Below are 21508 nucleotides of genomic sequence, written 5' to 3' on the forward strand. Positions count from 1 at the left end.
CTTACAGCAGACTGCTAGGAAAGCTAAAGTGTAAACCAGACACAGTGGTGCACACCTGTAATCTCAGCGACTCAGGAGGCTGAGGTAGGAGGATTCACCACCAGCCTGAACATCTTAGGACCCTGTCTCAAAAATAAAAAGGGCTGGGGGTGTGGCTCAGTTGACGCTACATAGCAAAGTGCTTTACCCCCCACCTGGCCAGCCTTAGTACACTCGAAGGTGGAAGCTGGCTGCAGCCTTCCTTACCAGGCTGGACATGGACTGTGGGGGTTTCCCAGATGTAGCCCTGGAATCTTTCTAGGTGTGGGGCCCTAGAGACTGCCAGTGGTGGCCTTCCTGTCCCATGGTGGCTGTTGTCCTTCAGCACATTAAGCCTGTGCTCCAGGTCACTCCCTGGAGCTGCATGCATTGTGCTGAGAATGGAGAAAGGCTTCCTTTCAAAGCAGAGGTCAAAGGAGCTTGAATGCAGCTGGAACCACCAGGGTCAGAAAGGGTCTGACACTAAGGTCTTGGCACAACCCACTAGCCAGACTGGAGGCATGCAGAGGTCAGAGGATGGTAGACAGGGGGACCAGGATGCCCCTGAGCCCTGTGCCTGGGGAATTAGAAGCCTCTTGGACCCAGCCTCCACACTTCCTCTGAGCCCAACATGAGAGAGGCCAGTCCCAGCCCAGATATCTATCCAGAAGCAAGCACCCAGCGGGAACGAGTGACTGTGTTTTCCATCTACCCTCGACTCCACACAAGGCAGGGCCCCAAGGCCTCACTGTCCTCAGGAACTCGGCCTCACCCACAGCTCACATAATGTGAAAGAGAACCTAACACAGTAAATCCAACAACCACCCCAAAATGATTGATAGCTCTTCTCCAAGCTGTGGGGCTGGCTCTGGGAAAGGATGCAGGAGTGAGGCCCCCTAGATAAGCGCTGCCTCTGCCAGAACAGGTCTTCTGGGCGATCCTGAAAACCAGGTGCTAGTCAGGGCCTCTGTGGCCTGTGATGCAACTCCCACAGGAGGGTCTGAGCCTTGGGACAGGGCACAACATCCTGAGCTGAAGAGCCAGGTTAAGGCTCCTTTTAACTGACCAACCTGAAAGGGTAGCTGCCTGCTGGTCCCAGGCTGGTGATATAGCTCGCATGCCCAAGGCCCTGGATTCAGTCCCCAGCACCACCAAAAACAAAGTTGGGGACACCTCCAACTTGGTCTTTCTGGGACCTGCACAAGGCCCAGGACCTGCATGGGCAGGCAGCCATGGAGCAGGACGAACCTGTTAGCCCCTAGACTAGGAACAGCAGCCAGTTTTGCCAAAAACATGGGCTGAGCAGTGTCTGTCTGGTGAGGCAGGAATAGCCAGCTGCCTTGGAGCAGTGCAGCCCTCTCCCCTCAAGCAGGCTTTGCCACCAATCCTGTGCACCCCACACCTTCTGCCTCATTCCCAGCAGGAAGTGCCTCCGTACCCACATCCCATGCTCCTCAGCCTCTGAGCCCTTCCAGACCACAGTCCCAGGAGCCCTCAGACTTCATAAGTTGACCAAGTGTGGGGAGTCTCCAAACGTACGTACCTTGAAGTCCTGATGCACCACGCGGATCTGAAGGATCACTGTAGTCTAGCGCAGTAGTGCCTTGACCTGGGATTGGGGCTTTTCCGCTGGGATAATAAGGTGTGGCCCTAGGGGTAGGCGGCAGCCAGAAGGGTTGAGCTACACTCACCTGTTCCTTTGTAATCCTACCACCTCTTGCCGCATTTGAGTGGCTTCTTCCTAATAAAAGGATTCAGCAGGTGCTCCTCTCTCTCTTTCCACTTACTGGTCAGAGAAGCCGACACAGGACCCAAAGAAAAAGTTATTTCTCTGCCTCAGTGATTATTTCCTGCAGCCCAGTTCACCTGGAGTGACCTTGAGAGTTTAAGTTGTGGGACGACAATGAGGCCCCGCATAAAAGTCCTCTTCTCCATTTTCCACCTCCCCAAGCAGGCACTGCTTCTTCATCCAGTTTTCCCCATCCCACTCCCCAGATTGCCAACAGCAGGCAGCAAGGAGATGGAACGCAGCCCTGAGAGGGAGACGCATCCTGCGACTGGGAACCCCTTTCCCCACGCTGCGAACCACGGCCAACCCGGAGGCGGTCCGGGCGCAGCCCCACCTCCAGGCCGGGAGGTGCACTGCGGGCACCTGCTCCAGCGTCAGCTGCCCCTACAGGTGCGCCACGATGCGCTGCGGGCCCTCGGTCAGGTGCAAGCTCAGATTCGGTGAAGCGCAGGCGGCCCAGGCCCAGGCCCTGCACCCAGCTGGGTGGGTCCTACAGCGACCAGAAGCGCCAGTCCGCGAAACCCGGGGAAGTCCAGGGGCCGGTCCAAGCGCATCTCCAAGGGGCGCGGCGTCACAGCCTACGCCCGCCGCCTCCTACCAGCACCAAGAAGCGCATGGGGATGCGGCCCAAGAACTGCCTGGCGTTGGCAGCGTACAGCGCGGCGTGGCACGAGCAGATGCAGCCCGGCGCCAGCCTCCTCCTGGCAGATCCCCAGCTCCGGACCAGTGTGCACACTCGGATGTTGACGTCTAGGCGCACGCGCAGGCCCGCCCCCGACGGGACCCACCAATCGAAAGGCAGCCGCGGACGTGGGCCTCCCTGCCACCAATCGCTGCTGTGCCTCCAGCGAGCCCATGCAGCGCTCGGACGTGGACCCCACCTCTCCCCAACACTGGACATTAATAAGTGTGCAAAGTAGGGGCGGCCGGGCCACGACCCTCGCAAACTACGACTCCCAGGCGAACCGAGGCAGCCCCCAGGGACGCGAGGAGATCCCGCCACCTCGCCTCAAGGTTGACCCGACCCCTCCCGCGACGGCACCCCGTCTCTCCGGAGCGCAAGGACAGCAGGGCCCGGCACGGTGCCTATGCAGCCCTGGGTTCAGCCTCTGGGGCTGCAAATGGCTTAAATTCAGGGAGTGGGGCGTGCTTCCCAGCCTAGCGCCCCAAATATCCTGCAGACCGGGACTTGCCAGGAGAGGCCCGAAGTCGGGAACAATCGAATCCCCGACCCAGTATTCTGCAGAGGTGGAGCCGTTAGTATTTACCCTGCGTTGTCAGAACGAAGTCCTGGGGCCTCGGAAGCAAGCATCCAGCACCCATCTGCTGCACCGAACTCAATCAACGGCAGGGCCCAAGTGCCACGCCCCACAGTGGGCGTGGGTTTGTGGAAAAAGAACCCCCACCCGCACTCTCAGGATGAGTACCCCGGGCTGGGGCCATTGCCTGGTGGCACTGAGCAAAGAGGTGGGGGCACAGTTGGCAGGATCTGATGGAAAACCATCACGTTAGTTTTATGGTGGCATCAGGAAATTGGAGGAAATAAGGACCCAGAAAGGGACTCTCTTCCCTGCTGTGGGCATCACTTGGGTCAGGGATCACACAAGGTTTAAGGGAAGCCAGACTCCAAGTGTGTGATTATGTCTTAAGAGCACAGGGCAGCAAGTGAAGGGTGACTCCTCTGTCCAGAGGCCCCCCCCGCAGGTAGCCACCACACCTGAGCCCAGGTCTGTGGGTACAGGGGCACAGGGAGAAGGCTCCCCTACCCCACCTCTCCCCAACACTGGACATTAATAAGGAGCTGGGTCTGTGGGGAAGTGAGGAGGGGGTCCAGTTTGGCCCACACAGAACTCCCCTGACACCTCTGTCTACTCACAGGGACTGTGTAAAACCCAGGTGTAGCTGCAGGGCCACGGGGACAGGCATCCCCAGGAACACCGGAAGCAGCCTCCACCGTATTAGCTAAGGAGCTGTGGGCTGTATGTGGCCAGTTCCCTGAACACCAGACGCCCCCTACTGGAAGGCCACTCCTGGGCAGGGGAGCATGGGCTCAGGAAGGCCTCCAGTTCCAAATCCATATTCTCTGGGCAGCCAAACCTATTGCTCCAATCCATTAAGTCCACCTAACAGCTGCAGGGTATTGCTCCCTTGCTTATAAAGCTCATCATTCTCAAAACTCAGACTACTCCCAGCCGGGTGCAGTGGTGCACACCTGTGATCCCAGCGACTCAGAAGGCAGAGGCAGGAGGATCGCAAGTTCCAAGCCAGCCTTGGCAATGTAGCAAGACACTCAAAATTTTTAAAAAGGGGCTGGGGTATAGGTCAGTGGTACAGCACCCCTGGATTCAGTCCCCATACCAAACACAACACACACACACACAAAAAGAAAAAAAAAAAAAACCAAAAAGAAAAAATAACCATGAAGACCCTTTCTGACTGTTCCTTATTAAAAAAAAAAAAAAAAAAAAAAAACAACTCCAACCAGCTGGGCACAGTGGTGCACTGTGGAGGCTGAGGCAGGAGGATCACAACTTTGAGGCCAAGTTGGGCAACTCAGCAAGACCCTGTTTCACAAAACTTTTAAAAAGGGCTGGGGGTGTAGATCAGTACTGCAGCACCAGAGCTCAGTCCTTATTACCAAAAAAAAAAAAAAAAAAAAAAAAAATCCAATTATTTCACAGGGTCTTTGGTGTCTGTCCCGATCTCCCGACTCTCCCAGCAGCTGCACCAGGCTCTGTCTGCCAGGCCTTTGCACCTGCTGTGCTGTTGCCTGAAGCACTATTTCAGGCCATCTCTTCATCCTTAAGGGCTCAGTTTAAATGTGTCCTCAGAGAAGCCCTCCCTGACCACCAGGTTAAATTCAGTTTCCCATGTGACTCCATCCTATCACCACTGACTTAACAGTAACCAAACCCTGAAAGCCTATCTGGCAAATGCAACTGCCCCAGGGCCTGGGTCACGTCAGTACTGCCCTCCTCTGGCACAAGGAGTGTCCAGTGAACGTGTGGCATGAATCAGGGATGGGGATGGGCACTGGAGCAACAGCCCACACACCTGGGGCCAGGACTCCTTCCCCGTCAAGTCTGCTCTTGCTCCAGCCAGGGCTAGCAATGACAGGACGGTGCTCGGGAGCACTGTCACTGCTGCCTTACATGAAGAAACACAGCAGGGCCACAGCCATCAGCAGCTGCCACTCACCACCAGTGTCTTGCCACAGGCCCAGAGTGCTGTGCCCTGAGGAAGGTGTGGACAGGATATTGCTGCATGATTTTATTACTATAAATATACAGTAAAAACGAACAAAAAACTAGCCAATCAGAGTACATCAAATAATAGCACGCTGAGGCCAAGATGGGCCAGCGTGCATCCCATCCTTCAAATAACTGGCACCAATATCGACAGCCAGAGACCAGGACGCTGGTGGATGAGAGGAGGGGTACGTGTGCATGCGCTCACCTGCGTGCGTGCGCTCACCTGTGTGCACATGTGAGCAAACAGCAGGCAGGAGAGAGCAGGGTTGATGGTGCTCTGCTCACAGGATCATTGGACAGACTGAAACAGCCACTGCTAGGTTGCTCCCCAAGGTGCCCTGCTGGGCAGAGCCCTGGCTCGAGCACCCCTGAGCCTCAGAGAAGGCTCTGTGCCACCCCATGGCCATCCCTCCCTCAGGGGTCAGGAGCAGGGCGGCTCTCTGGGCAGGGACCCCTCCACCTCCCTGGGCCAGGCAGGCAGCAACAGCACCGGCTCCAGGCCCCGCTGGCAGCTCTGCTCTGGGCACCAGCACCAGGTACCCATCTCTGCTGCCAGCTGCCTTGCCAAGCACAGCGCCCCGGCTGGGCCTCCATGCCTTCCTTTCCCAGGCAGGCCCCACTATGCAAGTCTCGCAGACGCAGAGGAATATTTAAATGGTAATGGACAGCCAAGGAAGCAGCTCAGGTCCCCACCCCCCGGGAAGGTGAGCAGGCAGTGCACTGGCTGAGCAGGAAGGCCCCCACTTGGAGACATCTGATGGGAGCAAAGCTGGGACCTGTGAGAAGGCACAGGGCATGGTGACCAGGCCACTACCCCATGGCTGGGCCAGCCCTTGCCTTGCCCACGGCCGCCCTGGCTGCCAGGGGAAGGGCTGCACGCTGTGGCAGGCACCCAGTGCCAGAGGGCCCAGAGCAGGGGGGCCACTCACGGCCACAGTGACCACCAAGGGGCAAAGGTGGCATCGCATCAAGAACCAGGCTGCTATGGGGCCATGCGCTAGTGAGCAGACAGGCTCTGCTCCCCCAGAACGTCTGTGAAGCTGGACTTCACAATCCGTCCTCTTCTGCTGGTCTGCTAAGTTTTCAGGGACCCTGACCCTGGCATCTGGGGAACTCCCAGGGCCAGTGCCCAGGTAGAAAGTCACTGTCCTTCATCTTGTACCATTTACAAACATATCGACCATAGAAAAAGGGTTTGAAGAGTGGACAGGTCACTGTGCTCTTTGATCGAGTGTCACCATGGCCCCTGAGAGCCTGGTGGCCACGAGTCATGCCGACAGCAGAGACTGGAATCACGCTGGGGTCCAGGGCAGCCCCTTGGCCAAGTCTGAGGGGCTGAGGGTTCCATGCTGTCAGTTTGGCCTAACTCTCAGAGTGGGGTCAGGTCAGTGGCCCCAGGGTCAGGACTGGAGCCAGCAAGCGGAGGCCAGGGGGGGCCAGTGGTGCCGAGGCTGCAGGGTGTCTCCATGGACGTGGACCATCCTGTGGGCAAGAGCAGAGGGAGATGTGGTCACAGGCTGGTGCCCCTCATCACCTGCTGCCATCCTTAAGTCACCAAAGGGCAGGGCCTTCAGTTGTCCCCAATGCAGTCTGATGGGAACAACAGATTTACCCCAAGTGGCCACACCAGGGACCTGGGGACCCTTCAGCCCCAGCTAGTGGGTGAGGTCTGGCCCCTCAGAATATCACCCTTTGGTGCCCAGTCTCCTGGTGGTTTCCTGGCTTCGCCCTGGCTGGCTCATCCCAGATCTGGAGTGGCCACTGTCCTGCTGAGGTTTACAACTGAGCTAGGCTGGAACCCAGCCAAGCCCTCAGAACGGGGAGCAGCAAGCAGCCCATAAGCAGCTTCCCCAAGGTGCAGCAAGGCCATGGGGTCTGCGGCCTCCTGCAGAGGCTGCTGCTCACTCCTGGCATGTCACCTCCACTGTGCTGGGATGCACTCTGCCCCTAGACTGGCTGCCCCACGGGTGCCTGTGACTGGCTACCTCAGGACTCGTGGTCTCCTGCAGGACATGGCTCTGCCACGCAGGCCCAGGCAGTGCACCGCTGACCCAGGCAGGTCACCTGGGTGGCAGCGGCCTGCTTCTGCAGTCTGACCCCAGCTGCAGCACCCAGCTAGCGTCTCCAGGGGGTGGTGCTGGGATGTGGCTCCATGGTTAAGCACCCCTGGTTTCAGTTCGTGGCACCAAAAAAATAAAATAGAAGCAGGGTGGCGCTGAGAGGTCCTTTGCAACCAGAGTGTGTCGCAACTGCCTGAGGCCCTGGATGTGGTGACCCTGGAAGACTGAGCCACAGGTGCTGGGCCAGGCAGGGGGCAGATGGGATTCCCTGCTATGTGAGGGGACCCAGGTTTCTTAAAGGAACTCCTCCAAGGTCACAGCTCTGAAGGCAATACGGCAATTTACGTCAGAAGCCCAGAAGCTTCAGAGCCTCCCCTGCACCCCGACTCTGGAGCTCTGGTCTGAAGCGGACCCTAGCAGAGTAGAACTGAGCTGAGGGCCTGGGCCTGAGCCTGAGCCTAGGAAAAGGAGAGGGCAGAGCAAGACTCTGCCCCTGCCATGGGCCTTCCCGGTGCCCAGAGCACTCTGCCTGCTCTCTGCCCTGGCTGGAGATGTGCTGTGTCATCTGGGCAGTTGGCCTAGTCACCCCTGAGGCAGGGGAGGCCCGTGGCTGCCCTGGCTTTCTGGTTGGATCCCTGCACCAGCATGACCTTGGGTCCTGCGTTCTTACTTTCTGCTTGCAGCTTACGGGGCAGAGGTTCTGCCAATGGCTCCCCCAGCACCAGGCCTGAGCCTGCTGTGCCCTTGGGAAGGACCATTGATGACCACCTGGTCCCCAGCAGGAGGTAGACGGAAAAGGACTGTGTCCACTCACTCCAAAGTGCTCTGATAGGGGCCTCAGGTGAAGGCTCTGCTCCAAAGAACTGAGCTTGCAGGATACCAAGCAGACCTGGGCTTCGCCAGAGTCATGCTGTGGGACTGGTAGGCCCCCACCTCCCTGGGGACAAAGTCAGGACACACCCCCAGCCCTGCCATTACCTGGCAGGTAGATGTCAGCAGGAGGGCCTGGCTGGCTGCAGCCGTGGTGCTCAGGACTGCTATCCTGCAGGACGTCCTCGATGGAAGGCACCCGGCTCCCTGCACAGTGGAGGGCAAGGTCAGGACCACCGCACATCCTAGACCTGTGCTCCAGCTGACGCCACCCCATCCCTGAATTCTCCAAAGACTCTAAAGGTGCACACTTCCTTTCTTTTCCCTCCCTCTCTCCTGCTAGCATGGGTGTTTTATTTGTATTATGAACATTACAGACCCATGTTGTGGGAAGCCATTCTGACACGTGATTGGGTGACTCCCATTAAGGGCCTGAAGCGCTTTGGCTGTGTCGAAGCTTTCCTGACCCTTTCCTGATGAGAGAGCCCATCCGTGTGGGGGTGTGCCTGACCACTGACCCCGGGAACCCAATCACTGACCCTGACCTTGGAGTGCAGCCCCCCCCTCAACCTTCATTGGATGGAATTCTCCCCTGAATCTCTTGTTCCCCAATAAAAGGCTACTCCCCAGCGTGTTCACTCTCCCTCTCTCCTGCTAGCCCTGAGTAATCCTTGCTGCCCTGCTGGGCGGCTAGAGGAGTGAACCAGAGAGGGGAGCCATCTCGGACCTAGCAATAGAAATAAGGTAACTGAGTCTGTGTGTTTTATTTCGATTTCTTCTAACTAACTTTATGCCTAGAACCTCATTAATGAAACCATTGCGCAGGCCGCGTGGTAGAATTGGCGCCCAACGTGGGGCATTCTAGAATAGTTATATTGAGTGGGAGCGCGCTATAAAGATAAGGAAAAAAAATAAAGATAAGGAAAAAATAAAGATAAAGGAAGAGGTGACAATTTGAGTCACAAAAGTACCTGGAGATACTGAAGGAAAGAGACGTTAAATTACTTAAAATGGGAAATTCAACTTCTACGGATAAGGAAATATATCTGACTATTTTAGACAGTATAATTAATCAGAAAGGAAAACAGATAAAGAAAACTCAGTTATTACAATTCTTAAAGATTGTAGGTGAATATTGTCCTTGGTTTTGTGAACAGGAATCTCCAAATTTACTTACTTGGGAGAAATTAGGAAGAAAGTTACAGAGAGTCTGTCTTTCTAATGAACTACCTGGAGGCATAGAAAATATTCAGAAAACTTGGACGGCTCTAGAAGTTTGTCTTTTTGAATATATGGGCCAGAGTTCGTGGCCCCCTGAGGACCTTTTAAAAGGCATTCAACGAGCTGTTAGGTCTTTTCAAATGGAGAATCAGCCTGAGGCTAAGTTAATTCCCTTTCCCTTAAGCCATTTAAAAACAAAGGCACTAGGGGCCAAGCCAAAGGTTAAAAATGTGAACTTAAACTCACAAGATCAGGCTAGCCCGCAGGCAGATTGTACAGAGCAACATCATAGAGGAGAAACCTCCCAAATCCTAGAGAGCCCTCCGGAAGAGGTAGATGATCTTGCTAGAGAGGAAAATACGGAAGAGACTCCTAGAGGGGCTCAGGGTTCTTCTCAACCACGTGGTTTAGAAACCCAAATTCAAAATGGCGATAGTTCAGAGTCCGACCGTGGCTCACAGTCTGAGGAAGAAGAATCAGATGTTGAAATTCAGGACTTAGAAATTTTAATACGCTGCGTTTAACACCGCCTGCCCAAGCTATTCGAATTCGGCCGGTACCTGCTAGAAGGACCAAATTTAACAGGTACGCTGGAGTAACAATGACTTTTCTTACCCCAGTCCAGCAAGGTATTAAGAAGGCTCAAGAAATGGGAGAGGATACTAGTGGTTTTCACCTCTTTCCAGTTTTTGAGCAAGTTAATGAGCAAGATCAGAGAGTTAGAGTTCATGCTGTAATTCCAATTAAAACTATTAAAGAACTAAAAAATGCATGTGAGACGTATGGTCCAAACTCCCCTTTTGTACAGAGTCTGATAGAAAATATTTGCTCACAACCGCTTCCTCCTAGCGATTGGACTTTTTTAGCCAGATCTTGTCTGAGGGGGGGAGATTACTTGCTTTGGAGAACTTATTGGACTGATTTTTGTAATGAACAGGCAGAAAAGAACAGAAGACAGGGCATAGAAACGCCAGTAGCGATGTTTTTAGGGACTGAAGATTTCGCTGATTTAGAAAGACAGTTAAATTATGATTTTGTAGTATACAATCAAATAACTGATTGTGCAAAATGTGCTTGGAGACAGATCGTCCCCAAGGACCAGTCCAATTTAGTTCTTACCAAAATCAGACAAGGTGCCAGTGAGACTTATTCAGATTTCGTAGCCCGGCTGTATCAGGCTGCGAACAGGTCCATCGGGGACCCAGGAGCAAGCGAATTTATTGTTAGACAGTTGGCTTTTGAGAACGCAAATAAAATTTGTCAGGATGTTCTCCGGCCACATCGTAAAAAAGGAACAGTTTCTGAGTATATTCTCCTGTGTTCTGACTTAGATTCCACACAGTTGCAAACAGTAGCTTTAGCGGCTGCATTAAAAGAAACCTTGGGGCCGCAAAATTTAGGTCAAAAGTCCCGCAGTAGATGTTACGTTTGTGGGAAAAATAATCATTTTGCCCGCGAATGTTGCATGCGCAATTTTAAGTTCAGGGCTCCATCTACTGGTGATAATAGATATTGCAGGACTCAGCGCCACGCGGTGGACTCAGAGCCCGCCTTCTCAACACCGGCATTTCCTCCTAGTGGGAGGACAAAAAACTTCCGTTGGCCCCTCCGGGCGGAGCAACAATACGGGGAATTCCAGGGGAGGTTGCACAGTGTGACGTCACTGGCGCCGACCACGACAGCCCGCGATTTTTACCGGGACAGGGACAGAGATCACAGACAGTTTTCTTAGGACCTTCAAAGACAGTTGAGTTAAATCCTGAAACGGGGCCAGAACAAATTCCTACTGGGATTTTCGGGCCGCTTCCTGATAATACTGTAGGTTTAATTTTGGGACATACTAATTTAAAGGGAGCCATTGAGGTAATACCTGGTGTAATAGATTCAAAATTTAAAGGACAGTTATATGTTACTGTAAAATCCAATTATGCCCTAAGGCTCACCCCAAAGGATACAATTGCTCAATTAATATTACTGCCTTGTGTCTCTGAAAGGCACTTGCTGGTAGATTCAGTTTCTAAACCGCCGGACAGAGTATACTGGTCACAGTTAGTACGGCAAGAACGCCCTTTATTAAAACTTAGAATTAATAATAAACATTTCCTAGGAATAATAGACACAGGGGCTGATATTTCGGTATTTTCTAGTAGGTTTTGGCCTAGGAACTGGCCTTTGCATGTAGCACCAGCTAACCTAGAGGGAATAGGACAGGTTTCACAGCCTGCTCAAAGTGCCAACTATCTCCGTTGGGAAGATTCCGATGGGAACAGTGGAGTATTTAAGCCTTATGTGTTAGAGTCTTTACCAGCTAACCTATGGGGAAGAGATATTTTAGCCAAAATGCGATTATTATTAGTTACTCCAAATTCTATAAGGTCAGTTGAGGAAGTCAATCAGAGGTATTTTCCTGGAGATGATAAGGAGACCCTTCAGGAAGAGTATCTGTTTACAAGCCAGTCTCTGCGACAAAGATTAGTAAATGCTCCAAACCAAAATTTTTACTAGGGGCCCTGTGTACTTCTCCGATCCCTAAGACAGCTGAAAAAATCACGTGGCTCACAGAGGAGCCTATATGGATTTCTCAGTGGCCCATCTCAGGGGAAAAGCTTAAAATAATTCATAGATTAGTTGAGGAACAACTTCAGGCTGGTCATATTAAACCAACACTTAGTCCTTGGAACACACCTATTTTTGTTATTAAGAAAAAGTCAGGGGGCTGGGGATGTGGCTCAAGCAGTAGCGCGCTCGCCTGGCATGCGTGCGGCCCGGGTTCGATCCTCAGCACCACATACAAAACAAAGATGTTGTGTCCGCCAAATACTAAAAAATAAATATTGAAATTCTCTCTCTCCCTCTAAAAAAAAAATTATTAAAAAAAAAAAAGGAAAAAGTCAGGAAATTGGAGATTACTACAGGATTTAAGGGCAATAAATCATGCAATTCAGCCTATGGGATCATTACAGCCAGGACTTCCCTCCCCCACAGCCATCCCTTTAGATTATAGCTTGATGGTAATAGATTTAAAAGACTGTTTTTTCTCTATAAGGTTACATCCTGAAGATTGTGAAAGATTTGCTTTCACTGTCCCAGCAATTAATTTTAAGGAACCTGTTAAAAGATATTGCTGGAAGGTACTCCCCAGGGAATGCGTAATAGTCCTACACTGTGCCAAAAATACGTTGATCAGGCGATAGATCCCATAAGAAATAGCTTTCCTGATGCATATATTATTCATTTTATGGATGATATATTATTGGCTCATGCTAATCCAGAGGTACTTTCAGAAATTTTTACTCAGAGACTTCGCTTACAGCAATGGGTTTATGTATAGCTCCTCAAAAAATTCAAAAAGTGTCTCCTTTTCAATATCTAGGTCAGATAATTCAAGGACGTACAATCCGTCCTCAAAATCTTCAGATAAGAGTTAAGGAGTTACGTACCCTTAATGATTTTCAAAAACTATTAGGAGATATTAATTGTCTGAGGCCATCCTTAAAACTAACTACTTCTGAGTTAAGTCCTTTATTTCAGTTATTACAAGGAAATCCTTCTCCAACCTCTCCACGTCAGCTAACCTTGAAAGCTAAAACAGCCTTAAAAAAAGTTAAAATTGCAATTAAAAATACACAGCTTACTAAAATAGATCCTAAAGAAATAATGTATTTATTAATATTTCCAACTGAGCATACCCCAACAGGAGCCATATGGCAAAGATTAGGAAGGAATTATTGAGTGGATTTATTTATCCCACTCCCCTCAAAAAACATTAATTCCTTTTCATGATTCTATAGCTCAATTAGTAATTAAAGGTAGAACTAGGATTTTACAATTAATTAGATCTGAGCCTGATATCATAATTATTCCATTTTCTGTTCAACAGACTAATTGGCTTTTTCAAACTTCTAGCTCATGGCAGATAGCTTTTGCTGATTTTCCCGGACAGATAGATAGCCATTATCCTCGTGATAAGATTGTACAATTTGCATCATTAACGTCACTTATTTTTCCAAAAATTGTACGAGCTTATCCAATAGAGGAAGCTTTATCGGTGTTCACGGATGGTTCCAACTCAGGTAAGGCAGGCTTTTTCAGTTGTGTTCACAAAGAGGTAATACAAACTTCTTATACTTCTGCCCAAAGAACAGAGCTTCAAGCTCTAATTTGTGCCTTAGATTACTTTTCAAATGAGCCTATTAATATCTATTCTGACAGCTTATATGCAGTCGGAGTTACCAAAAATATTGAAACCTCAGTTATTGGGTTTACTTCATCACAAAAGTTATTTAAATTAATTCATAATTTACAAAAGACAGTGCTAATGTGAAAATACACGTTTCATAGGACATATACGTGCCCATACTAATCTTCCTGGACCTCTAGTTTCAGGTAATGACAAAATTGATAAGTTAGTAGCTTTTTGTCAACAGATGTCTTCGTATGACTGTGCACTAGCTTCCCATTCCTTACATCATCAAAATGCTTCTAGCTTACATAAAAAATTTAATATTACCAGAGAACAAGCTCATCAGATTGTAAGCCAATGCCCTAAGTGTGTTATTCACACTCCATCTCTGCCATCAGGGGTAAATCCCCGTGGATTAAAACCAAATCAAATATGGCAAATGGATGTAACTCATATTCCTCAATTTGGTAAGCAATGTTATGTGCATTTCATAGTGGACACTTATTCTAGATTTATTTTTGTCACAGCACGTACTAAGGAAAATACTCAACATGTAATTTCTCATTGCTTAGCAGCTTTTTCCGTTTTAGGGTGCCCTATGCAGATTAAAACAGATAATGTTCCAGCTTACGTAAGCTCTTCTTTTCAACAATTTTGCCAAGAGTTTAAAATTAATCATAAAACAGGAATTCCTTATAACCCCCAAGGTCAAGCCATTGTGGAACGAGCTCATTTATCTATTAAGCTTCAATTACAAAAATTAAAAGGGGGGAATAGGATTGTGACTCCCCAAAATAGCCTTAATCATGCCTTGTTTGTTTTAAATTTTTTAAACTGTGACGCAGAAGGTCACACTGCTGCTGAGAGACAAATGTCTCCCTCAGTAACAGGCCCCTTTTGTGGAAAGATTTACAGACTGGTCAGTGGAAGGGTCCGGACCCGGTAATAACATGGGGCCGAGGTCATGCTTGTATCTTCCCAGAAGGTGCTTTCCGTCCTATTTGGGTGCCTGAACGTGCTATCAGACATGGAGGAGATAGAACCCAGACTCAAGCGACTGAGGATCGACCTGGAGGAGCCACTACCCAGAAGGAGGAGATATCGGAAAAAGATGAAGAAAGACCAGATTGAACCAGCTGAAAAGCTGATTTCATGGAAAGATGTGAAGAAGCTAACAACCCAGGCTTCCCAAATACTTCGACGCCTAGGAAAGAGCAGGACCCCAGTCTTGATGGTAACGACAGTAATTGCCCTACTGGGCTGTCAGGTAAAAGGGAATCAAGTAGACACTTATTGGACATATTTCCCAGATCCACCCCTGGTACACCCAGCTGTGTGGACTGGAGAATCTATTCCAGTATTTACTAATGACTCATTCATGATGGGAGGATTTACAGATACTTATATTACTCCCAATCATGCGACTAGATTTAATTATTCTGGCTACAGTGCCCAATTACCTTTGTGTTGGTCACATGATAAACATGCTGGCTGTCTGAAAGTATCATTTGAAGAAAAGACAGCGATTGGTAGACCTAGACTGACAAATAATTCTATTTATGGGGACTTAAAACCTAATACTAGATCAGTAATTAAGATGGGACTTTCCCATAACAAGCCAGTCATTTCTGTAAAACCTCCACCGATACCCCACTGTCCAAATAGTTCTATAATTGAAATCGGCACCTTTCCTAAATGGATGGATTGTGTAAATGCCTTTCCTGTACAACATAAGGTGTCTAAAGCTAGTGGGTATATTTTAGACTGGTCTCCAAAAATTGATAAGAGACAATTACGAAAAAATTCTGCCATGACACCTGCAGGATTTGTTAGTAATATTTTGACTTATAGTGAAGGAGTTGTTCAAAAAGATATTTGGCGTTTAGTTGCCGCCTCAGAATATTTACATTTTACAGATAAACCTTTACCAAAATTTGTTGGCAAGAACTGTAAAGAGGGATCTTGCTATGGCTTACGAGCTTGTGTCCAATCTCCTTATGTTTTAATTATTGGAAATGTAAAAGTTAAATGGATAGATGATAGATATATTGTTACTTGTAATAAGTGCAACCTAAGCAATTGTATTACTAGGTATAATAGAGGAAAAGGAGTGCTGATACTTCATCAGCCCTCTTTTGTTTTATTACCTGCTAATATTTCAGAGCCATGGTATGCTGATGCTGGTTTACAAGTCTTGCAGCAAATTCATGCCCAGCTAACAAGACCTAAACGTGCTATTGGAGTCATAATTGTTGGTGTTTTAGCACTGGTCTCTTTTATTGCCTCAACTGTCTCTGCGTCTCTGACATTGTCTCAGAATATTCAGCATGCAAAATTTCTTAATAATTTAGCTCAAAATACTTCCAAGGCTCTGCGTAATCAAGTAAAAATTGATGAAAGGATTGAAACTAAATTAAACGCCTTAGAGGCGACTGTTATAGACATAGGTAATGAACTTTCAGCCTTAAAATTTAAAGAAAGGCTTAAATGCCATGCTAATTATAAGTATGTATGTGTTACAGCTGCCAAGTACAATGCTTCTCTCTGCGATTGGGAAAAGGTTAAAAACCACTTATTAGGTATTTGGCAAAATAGTAATAATAGCTTGGATATTCTGGAACTTCATCACCATATCCAAGACATTCAAAATAATAGAGCTGATTTTTCAGATCCTTCTTCTTTGGCTAACCAAATATTGAAGGAGTTAAATGGATTCAACCCTGGAAATATTCTTAAAACACTCCGCTTGGTACATTATTGGATTATTCTCCTTGCTGTTAATTCTCTTTTGTGTTGTAATCATAGGATGGCGAGTCTTCCCATCAAGGATCCAGAAACTCCAGAGAGTGAACCACTGCCTCATTGTTAAGAAAAAAAAGGGGCGATATGTGGGAAGCCATTCTGACACGTGATTGGGTGACTCCCGTTAAGGGTCTGAGGCGCTTTGGCTGTGTCAAAGCTTTCCCGGCCCTTTCCTGATGAGAGAGCCCATCCGTGTGGGGGTGTGCCTGACCACTGACCCCGGGGACCCAATCACTGACCCTGACCTTGGAGTGCAGCCCCCCCTCAACCTTCATTGGATGGAATTCTCCCCTGAATCTCTTGTTCCCCAATAAAGGGCTACTCCCAGGCGTGTTCGCTCTCTCTCTCTCCTGCTAGCCCTGAGTAATCCTCGCTGCCCTGCTGGGCGGCTAGAGGTGGGAACCAGAGAGGTGAGCCGTCTCGGACCTAGCAATATAAATAAGGTACTGTCTGTGTGTTTTATTTCGATCTCTTCTAACTAACTTTATGCCTAGAACCTCATTAATGAAACCATTGCACAGGCCGCGTGGTAGACCATGTTTCAAAAACAAGGTCAGCTGGTAACAGGTGTTAGCTGTCCCTGCTCAACCCTGCCGAAAAGCAGGTGCCAGGGCCATGGCCCTGCTGCCCAGAGCGGTTACCACAGAGCCTGGCCCTCGTGAGGGAATCTGAGGCATGTGCCACACAACAGCTCTCAGTTCCTCAATTTGGGACCTGCACTCCTGAGGGTGGCCCTTCTCTGATAAAAAAAAAAAAAAAGGGCTCATCCCCAGGTTGTCTGTCCCTGCACACACTGTATCCCACAGCCGAGGTCACATCCCATTGGGACTGTGGTTCCTCATTGTCTGCTCAGACCAGCAGCTTGCAAAGCACAGATGCAGGGAGGCAAGGCCTGGGGCTGGGTGAGGCACTGCCCCTGGGGACTCGCAGCCTGGGGCCCAGCTTCTCAGGGCTAGGGGCTGCCAGCAGCTTACAGGGGGGCCTCCCGAGGGTGGGTGGCTTCCTGGGAGGCACTTGGGTCAGCACAGGGGTGGCTGCGATCTATTCTGGGATCTTCACCATAGTTGGCCACGGCCACAGCCAGCAGCCTCGGGCCTCCCCGGTGCCAGCGGAGCCTCCCTTTCCCCATGTGTTGAGCAGCAAGGCTAGGGAGGAACGTCCAGCTATGGAGGGAGGCGAGGGAGGCCTCAGCACAGGTGCCGCCACGCTGCCTCCCCGCAGGGCCCGGCTCACAGGAGGCCCCCAGGAGGCCCTCATGTGCTTAAGGCCTCCACTAGAGGAGGTGAGGAGACACACGCCAGCCCTGCTCTCGTTCTGAAGGAGGAGACGGCTGGCTGGGCGGCTGATAGGAACACCAGTGCTCCCCTCTCGCCCAGGAGCCCCGCCACGCACCGCACCGGGGGCTAGCTGGCCAGAAGACCCAGGCTGGAAACGGGGGCTGCTCCTACAGTCTGGGGGGGAGGTGGGAAAACTGAGCAGCAGGGGCTGGTCGGCACCCGTGTGGCAAAGCTCCCAGTGAGACTCGCTCTCTAGGAGGCCGGGGCTGGGCTGCCAAGGGAGGAGGGCTCACCTTGCTTCAGCGAGGACGCATCCACCTCTTCTGCTGTGAAGCTCTAGGAGACAAAGGAAAACTGCCTGGGACTTGGTGGCAGGGCTGGGGCCCACAGCCAGGGCACTGACACCAGGCGGAGGGCAGTGGGCAGAGGGAGGGCAGTTGCAGCCACCCAGGGACACAAGACATCATGGGTGTAGGATTCTCATGTGGCCTCTCCTGCCACCCTGGTCAAGTCACCATGCAGCACCCTGTCCCAGAGGCTGGGATGGCAGCCTGGAGAGCCTTACAGCGTGGCAGTGCCCAGGTGGGTGTGGCTGGAGGAGGCCAGGCAGGGTCTCACCTTGGGGGAGCTCTCCTGCAGCGCCAGCTCCACCCCAGGGGGCGGGAGAGGAGCATCTGAGTCCTCGGAGAGCTTCTCCTCATCCTCCTCGTGGATCGGGGATGACGGGGACCTCAGGGTGCTGGGGAGAGAGGGAAGGGAAGGGAAGGGAAGGGAAGGGAAGGTGGGGCCCAGAGGGAAGCTGGATCAGGTATGCTGAGCAGCAAAGCCACACTGGCTGGCAAATGCCCCACCCTGACACCCACTGGGTGAGGCCAAGAGGTGGGGAGACACTCCTGGGGAAGCACCTCCTAGCAAAGCCCTTGTGGCCGATGCTGACAGGCCACCAGAGACTTTTGGAGGGACACGAGCACAGAGAGGAGAAGAGAAACCGGCAGGGGCAGGAAGCAGCAAGAGGGCGTGGGCCTGCTTCTCCACTGAGAGCACCAAGCCCATCAGCGGGGCCAGGAGGTGGGCTGGCGGCCACTCCCTGCCAGTCTCCACGGGAGCCCACTGACCCTGGCACCCAAGGAACACAGCTGCTGGAGGCCCTCTGTGCCCTGTGACTGCGAGGCTGTCACAGCCTGGGAAGGGACATGACTACTGGCTCAGCAGTGATGTGCGCCAGCTGCATCCCAAGCTCTAGCTGCCATCACTCATCACTGTGCTGGGACATGCCCATGGGACTGGCTGCCGAAGGGGACAGCAGCCCCGTGGCTGAGGACAGGAGGGCCCGGGAACCTCTGGCCTCGGCCTTGGCAAGGCTCTGCGGCTCTGCTCTCTGCCGTGATGAGCTGCTGGTGAGTCTGATCTACTGCTGGCTCTGTGCCCTGGCAGTCACTAACCAGACGTCGGAAAACCCTGAGAAGCCACACATCAGCCTCACGTCCTCACGTGCTGCCCCGCACACTCACAGGCACACGCCCTCTCAAGAGGAAGGCAGGGTCTGGCCTCACCTGTCTGGAGACTTGCTCCTGGGCTTGCCCTGGTGGCTGCTCTCCATGACTTGCTCAATCCCAGCAAGAGGACAGCTGGCCTGGGAGAGGCCGTCTGAGACCCCCGAGTAGGTGATTTCTTCATAAAGTGGGGCTGAAGGGATGGCCGGGGACACAGCACGAAGGCCATTGAGTGCCTCGAGCAGGGAGATGGGCTCGTAGCCAGATGGGATGCTGTCCGAGCTCTGCAGGGACAAGCACAGGTGAAGAGAGGCCAGCCAGGCCCCCTGCCCACAGCCACAAAGCCCCTGACACTGGGCTTCTCCCAGGGACATGCTGCTCCCACACCTTCTTTGCTGACCATCTACTGGCTGCTCCACCTTTAGGGACTTGAGGTCCCCCCTCCCTCACAGCCTTAAAGCCCAGGGCTCCCTCTGCCATCGGCTATAGCTAGCGCACACCCTGGACATGCAAATGCCCATGTTAGTGGACAGGATGAAGGGCAGAGGGCACCCACGAGGGTTCCCACCCCGTCCTCGGCTAGCCCCTACCTGGCTTCGGGGTTAGTGACAGGAAGACTGGTGGGTGGGGAAAGCAGGGCGGGCCATGCCAAAGGCAGAGGGCCACTGCACATACGTGTGCCCCAGCCCAGGAAGTCTGCTCCAGGAGCTCCCACCTGGCTGGCAGCTGGGGCACGCGGGAGGAGCCACTGTTGCCCCCTGTTGGAAGCGGGCAGAACCCACAAGGCAGAGGGAGGAGGAAGCCACCCAGGGACCCAGGAACAGCAGTTAGGCCACCAGGCTGCTCAGAAGGGGGCAGTGCTGCCCTGCCTCAGGGGACCAGGCCAAGGGGCAAAGAGCCTCGGGCTCCGGCCTGCAGAGAGCGAGGCCCTGAGAGGAAGGGCCACAGGTGGGTGCCAGACCTGCGTTGCGTCTTGGACCTCTGTCCCCCCCTGCTCCCACCTGCCTTCAACTTAAAGGTGAAGGATGCCCTGAGCCCCTCCCTCCTTGAAAAGTGAAAAAGTCTCTCTGGGTTGCTTCTCTCCGCCTCTCTAAGCCACCCCCTGGGTGCACGGGGCTTTGACTGGGTCTGCCCAGGTACATGAAGGCTCTGGGTAGAGGCCTGGTCCAGCTGCCACCCACTACCCATCCCCCTGCCTGTCCCCTAGGGTGCAAGGAAAATGCCAGAAAACCAGAGTCCTAGGCCCAAAAAGCCAAACCCAAGGGGTAGAGAGCAAGGGAAGGCAAGACCCAGAAGCACGCGCAGGGAAAACTGTCTGCAAACTCAGCAGCAGCGACAGTCCACCTCCAACGTCCATTCCACTGCCAGCAAGAAAAAAAAAAGGGAAACGGGCCTGGGGCCCAGGCGGGGCAAAGCTGGCAGGGGGCACTGCCTGGCTGGCCGTCACCAGGGCAGACGAGACTGGCTTTTTGCCAACAGACCTTGAGCTTTGCTTGTTCCACAAAACTCCCTTCCTGGGCAGGGACTCCGGGACTGGGGAGAGCGGATGGACAGACTGCGTTAATAAACATTAGCCTGGGGTGGACGGATGTCCCACGCTGCTGGTTTAGAGCGAAGTGCGGGCGGAAAGGTCGCGAGGACCAAGCACACTTACTGTTTCCCTTTTAGGGTTCTTGCTGGCCAGGGAGGCAGGGTGCGACTTTGATTTTTTAAAGGGACACTGTCAAGATAAAAATTATATATTTTACAACCACCACCCCTGAATGGCACTGGGCTGGCGGGCGGGGCTCTGGTTTGCTGTCCTCCAGGTGCCAGGCACCCTGCGCTTCACAGGACCCTCGGGACCACATGCAATGCAAGTCCTGGCTGAGGTCTCTGGACAGGCTGCCGGCCCGCCTGGCCAGGGCCCAGGAGCCATACAGCTGGCCCTCTCAGAGCAGCAAGGGATGGGGCCTGTCCCTGCCCCAACACCAACCCACCCTAGGTCACCCAGAGCAGCAGGGCTTGGTCAAGGGCTCTCCGCCCATGAAAGTCAGGAGACGCTGCAGCCTTGCACTGTGGGAAGCGTCTTGGCTCATGAAACATAAGAGAGAACAGGAAGGGACCCGCCTGAGCCTAGGCCACCAGGGTAGAACTGGGGAGGGCAAAACCAAACACCAAACCACCGCCACTGGGTGTCCATCAGCTCTCTGACACACAGAGACCCCTCTTTCAAGGGGTAGAAGCACCAGCCTGTCCCAACCAAACAGCCAGTGGTTGATGGAAGGTACCGGGGTCCCCCAAAGCCCATGCTGAACAAGTTGGAGGCAGAAATGCCAGGCGAGCCCATGGCGGCTGGGTGGCCTTCGGTGACACAGGCCCCTCTGGGACAACCACACTTCTGCTGCAGCTGCCAAAACACTTCCGATTTTAAAAGAGAAGCCCAAAACCTGGGGTTCAAGGGGAGTTTCCAAGCTTCCAAATACTGGCCCAATTTTCAGGAACGTGAACAAATACACCTGGCCTCCTGCTAGGGACGGCAGGGTCTGGCCATAGCCCGGTACA

General features: G+C 52.1%; 2 protein-coding genes and 1 long non-coding RNA gene across 5 annotated transcripts in view; 1 reads left to right on the forward strand and 2 right to left on the reverse strand.

The window, feature by feature from the left end:
* Positions 1–1903: 1903 nt before the first annotated feature.
* Positions 1904–4925, reverse strand: NUDT16L1 (nudix hydrolase 16 like 1; the record flags this gene model as incomplete). Its single annotated transcript, XM_081300047.1, is given in 6 exon segments — positions 1904–2191; positions 2195–2237; positions 2239–2297; positions 2301–2331; positions 2333–2367; positions 2406–4925. Coding segments are annotated over 6 exon segments (759 nt in total). The 5' UTR covers positions 2709–4925.
* Positions 4926–5062: 137 nt separating this feature from the next.
* The window catches only part of MGRN1 (mahogunin ring finger 1), a 56385-nt gene continuing 39939 nt past the window's right edge, over positions 5063–21508 (reverse strand). For 2 of the 3 annotated variants that reach the window (XM_081298314.1, XM_081298312.1), the window contains exons 12-17: positions 20619–20684; positions 19025–19248; positions 18090–18210; positions 17765–17807; positions 8097–8195; positions 5063–6540 (exon numbers count right to left, since the gene is read on the reverse strand). In XM_081298314.1, the coding sequence (XP_081154440.1) occupies positions 6428–6540; positions 8097–8195; positions 17765–17807; positions 18090–18210; positions 19025–19248; positions 20619–20684 (666 nt within the window). In that variant the 3' untranslated portion in view covers positions 5063–6427. The remainder of the gene's footprint in view (positions 6541–8096; positions 8196–17764; positions 17808–18089; positions 18211–19024; positions 19249–20618; positions 20685–21508) is intronic. The other variant, XM_081298313.1, reaches the window with a different exon arrangement.
* LOC308651371 lies at positions 14367–16633 on the forward strand. The gene is made up of 2 exons (XR_014022536.1): positions 14367–14659; positions 16198–16633. It is a non-coding gene; the product is annotated as an uncharacterized lncRNA (long non-coding RNA).

The sequence above is a fragment of the Spermophilus citellus genome, assembly GCF_964194105.1.
Source record: "Spermophilus citellus genome assembly, chromosome: 6".
NCBI classification, from domain to species: domain Eukaryota; kingdom Metazoa; phylum Chordata; class Mammalia; order Rodentia; family Sciuridae; genus Spermophilus; species Spermophilus citellus.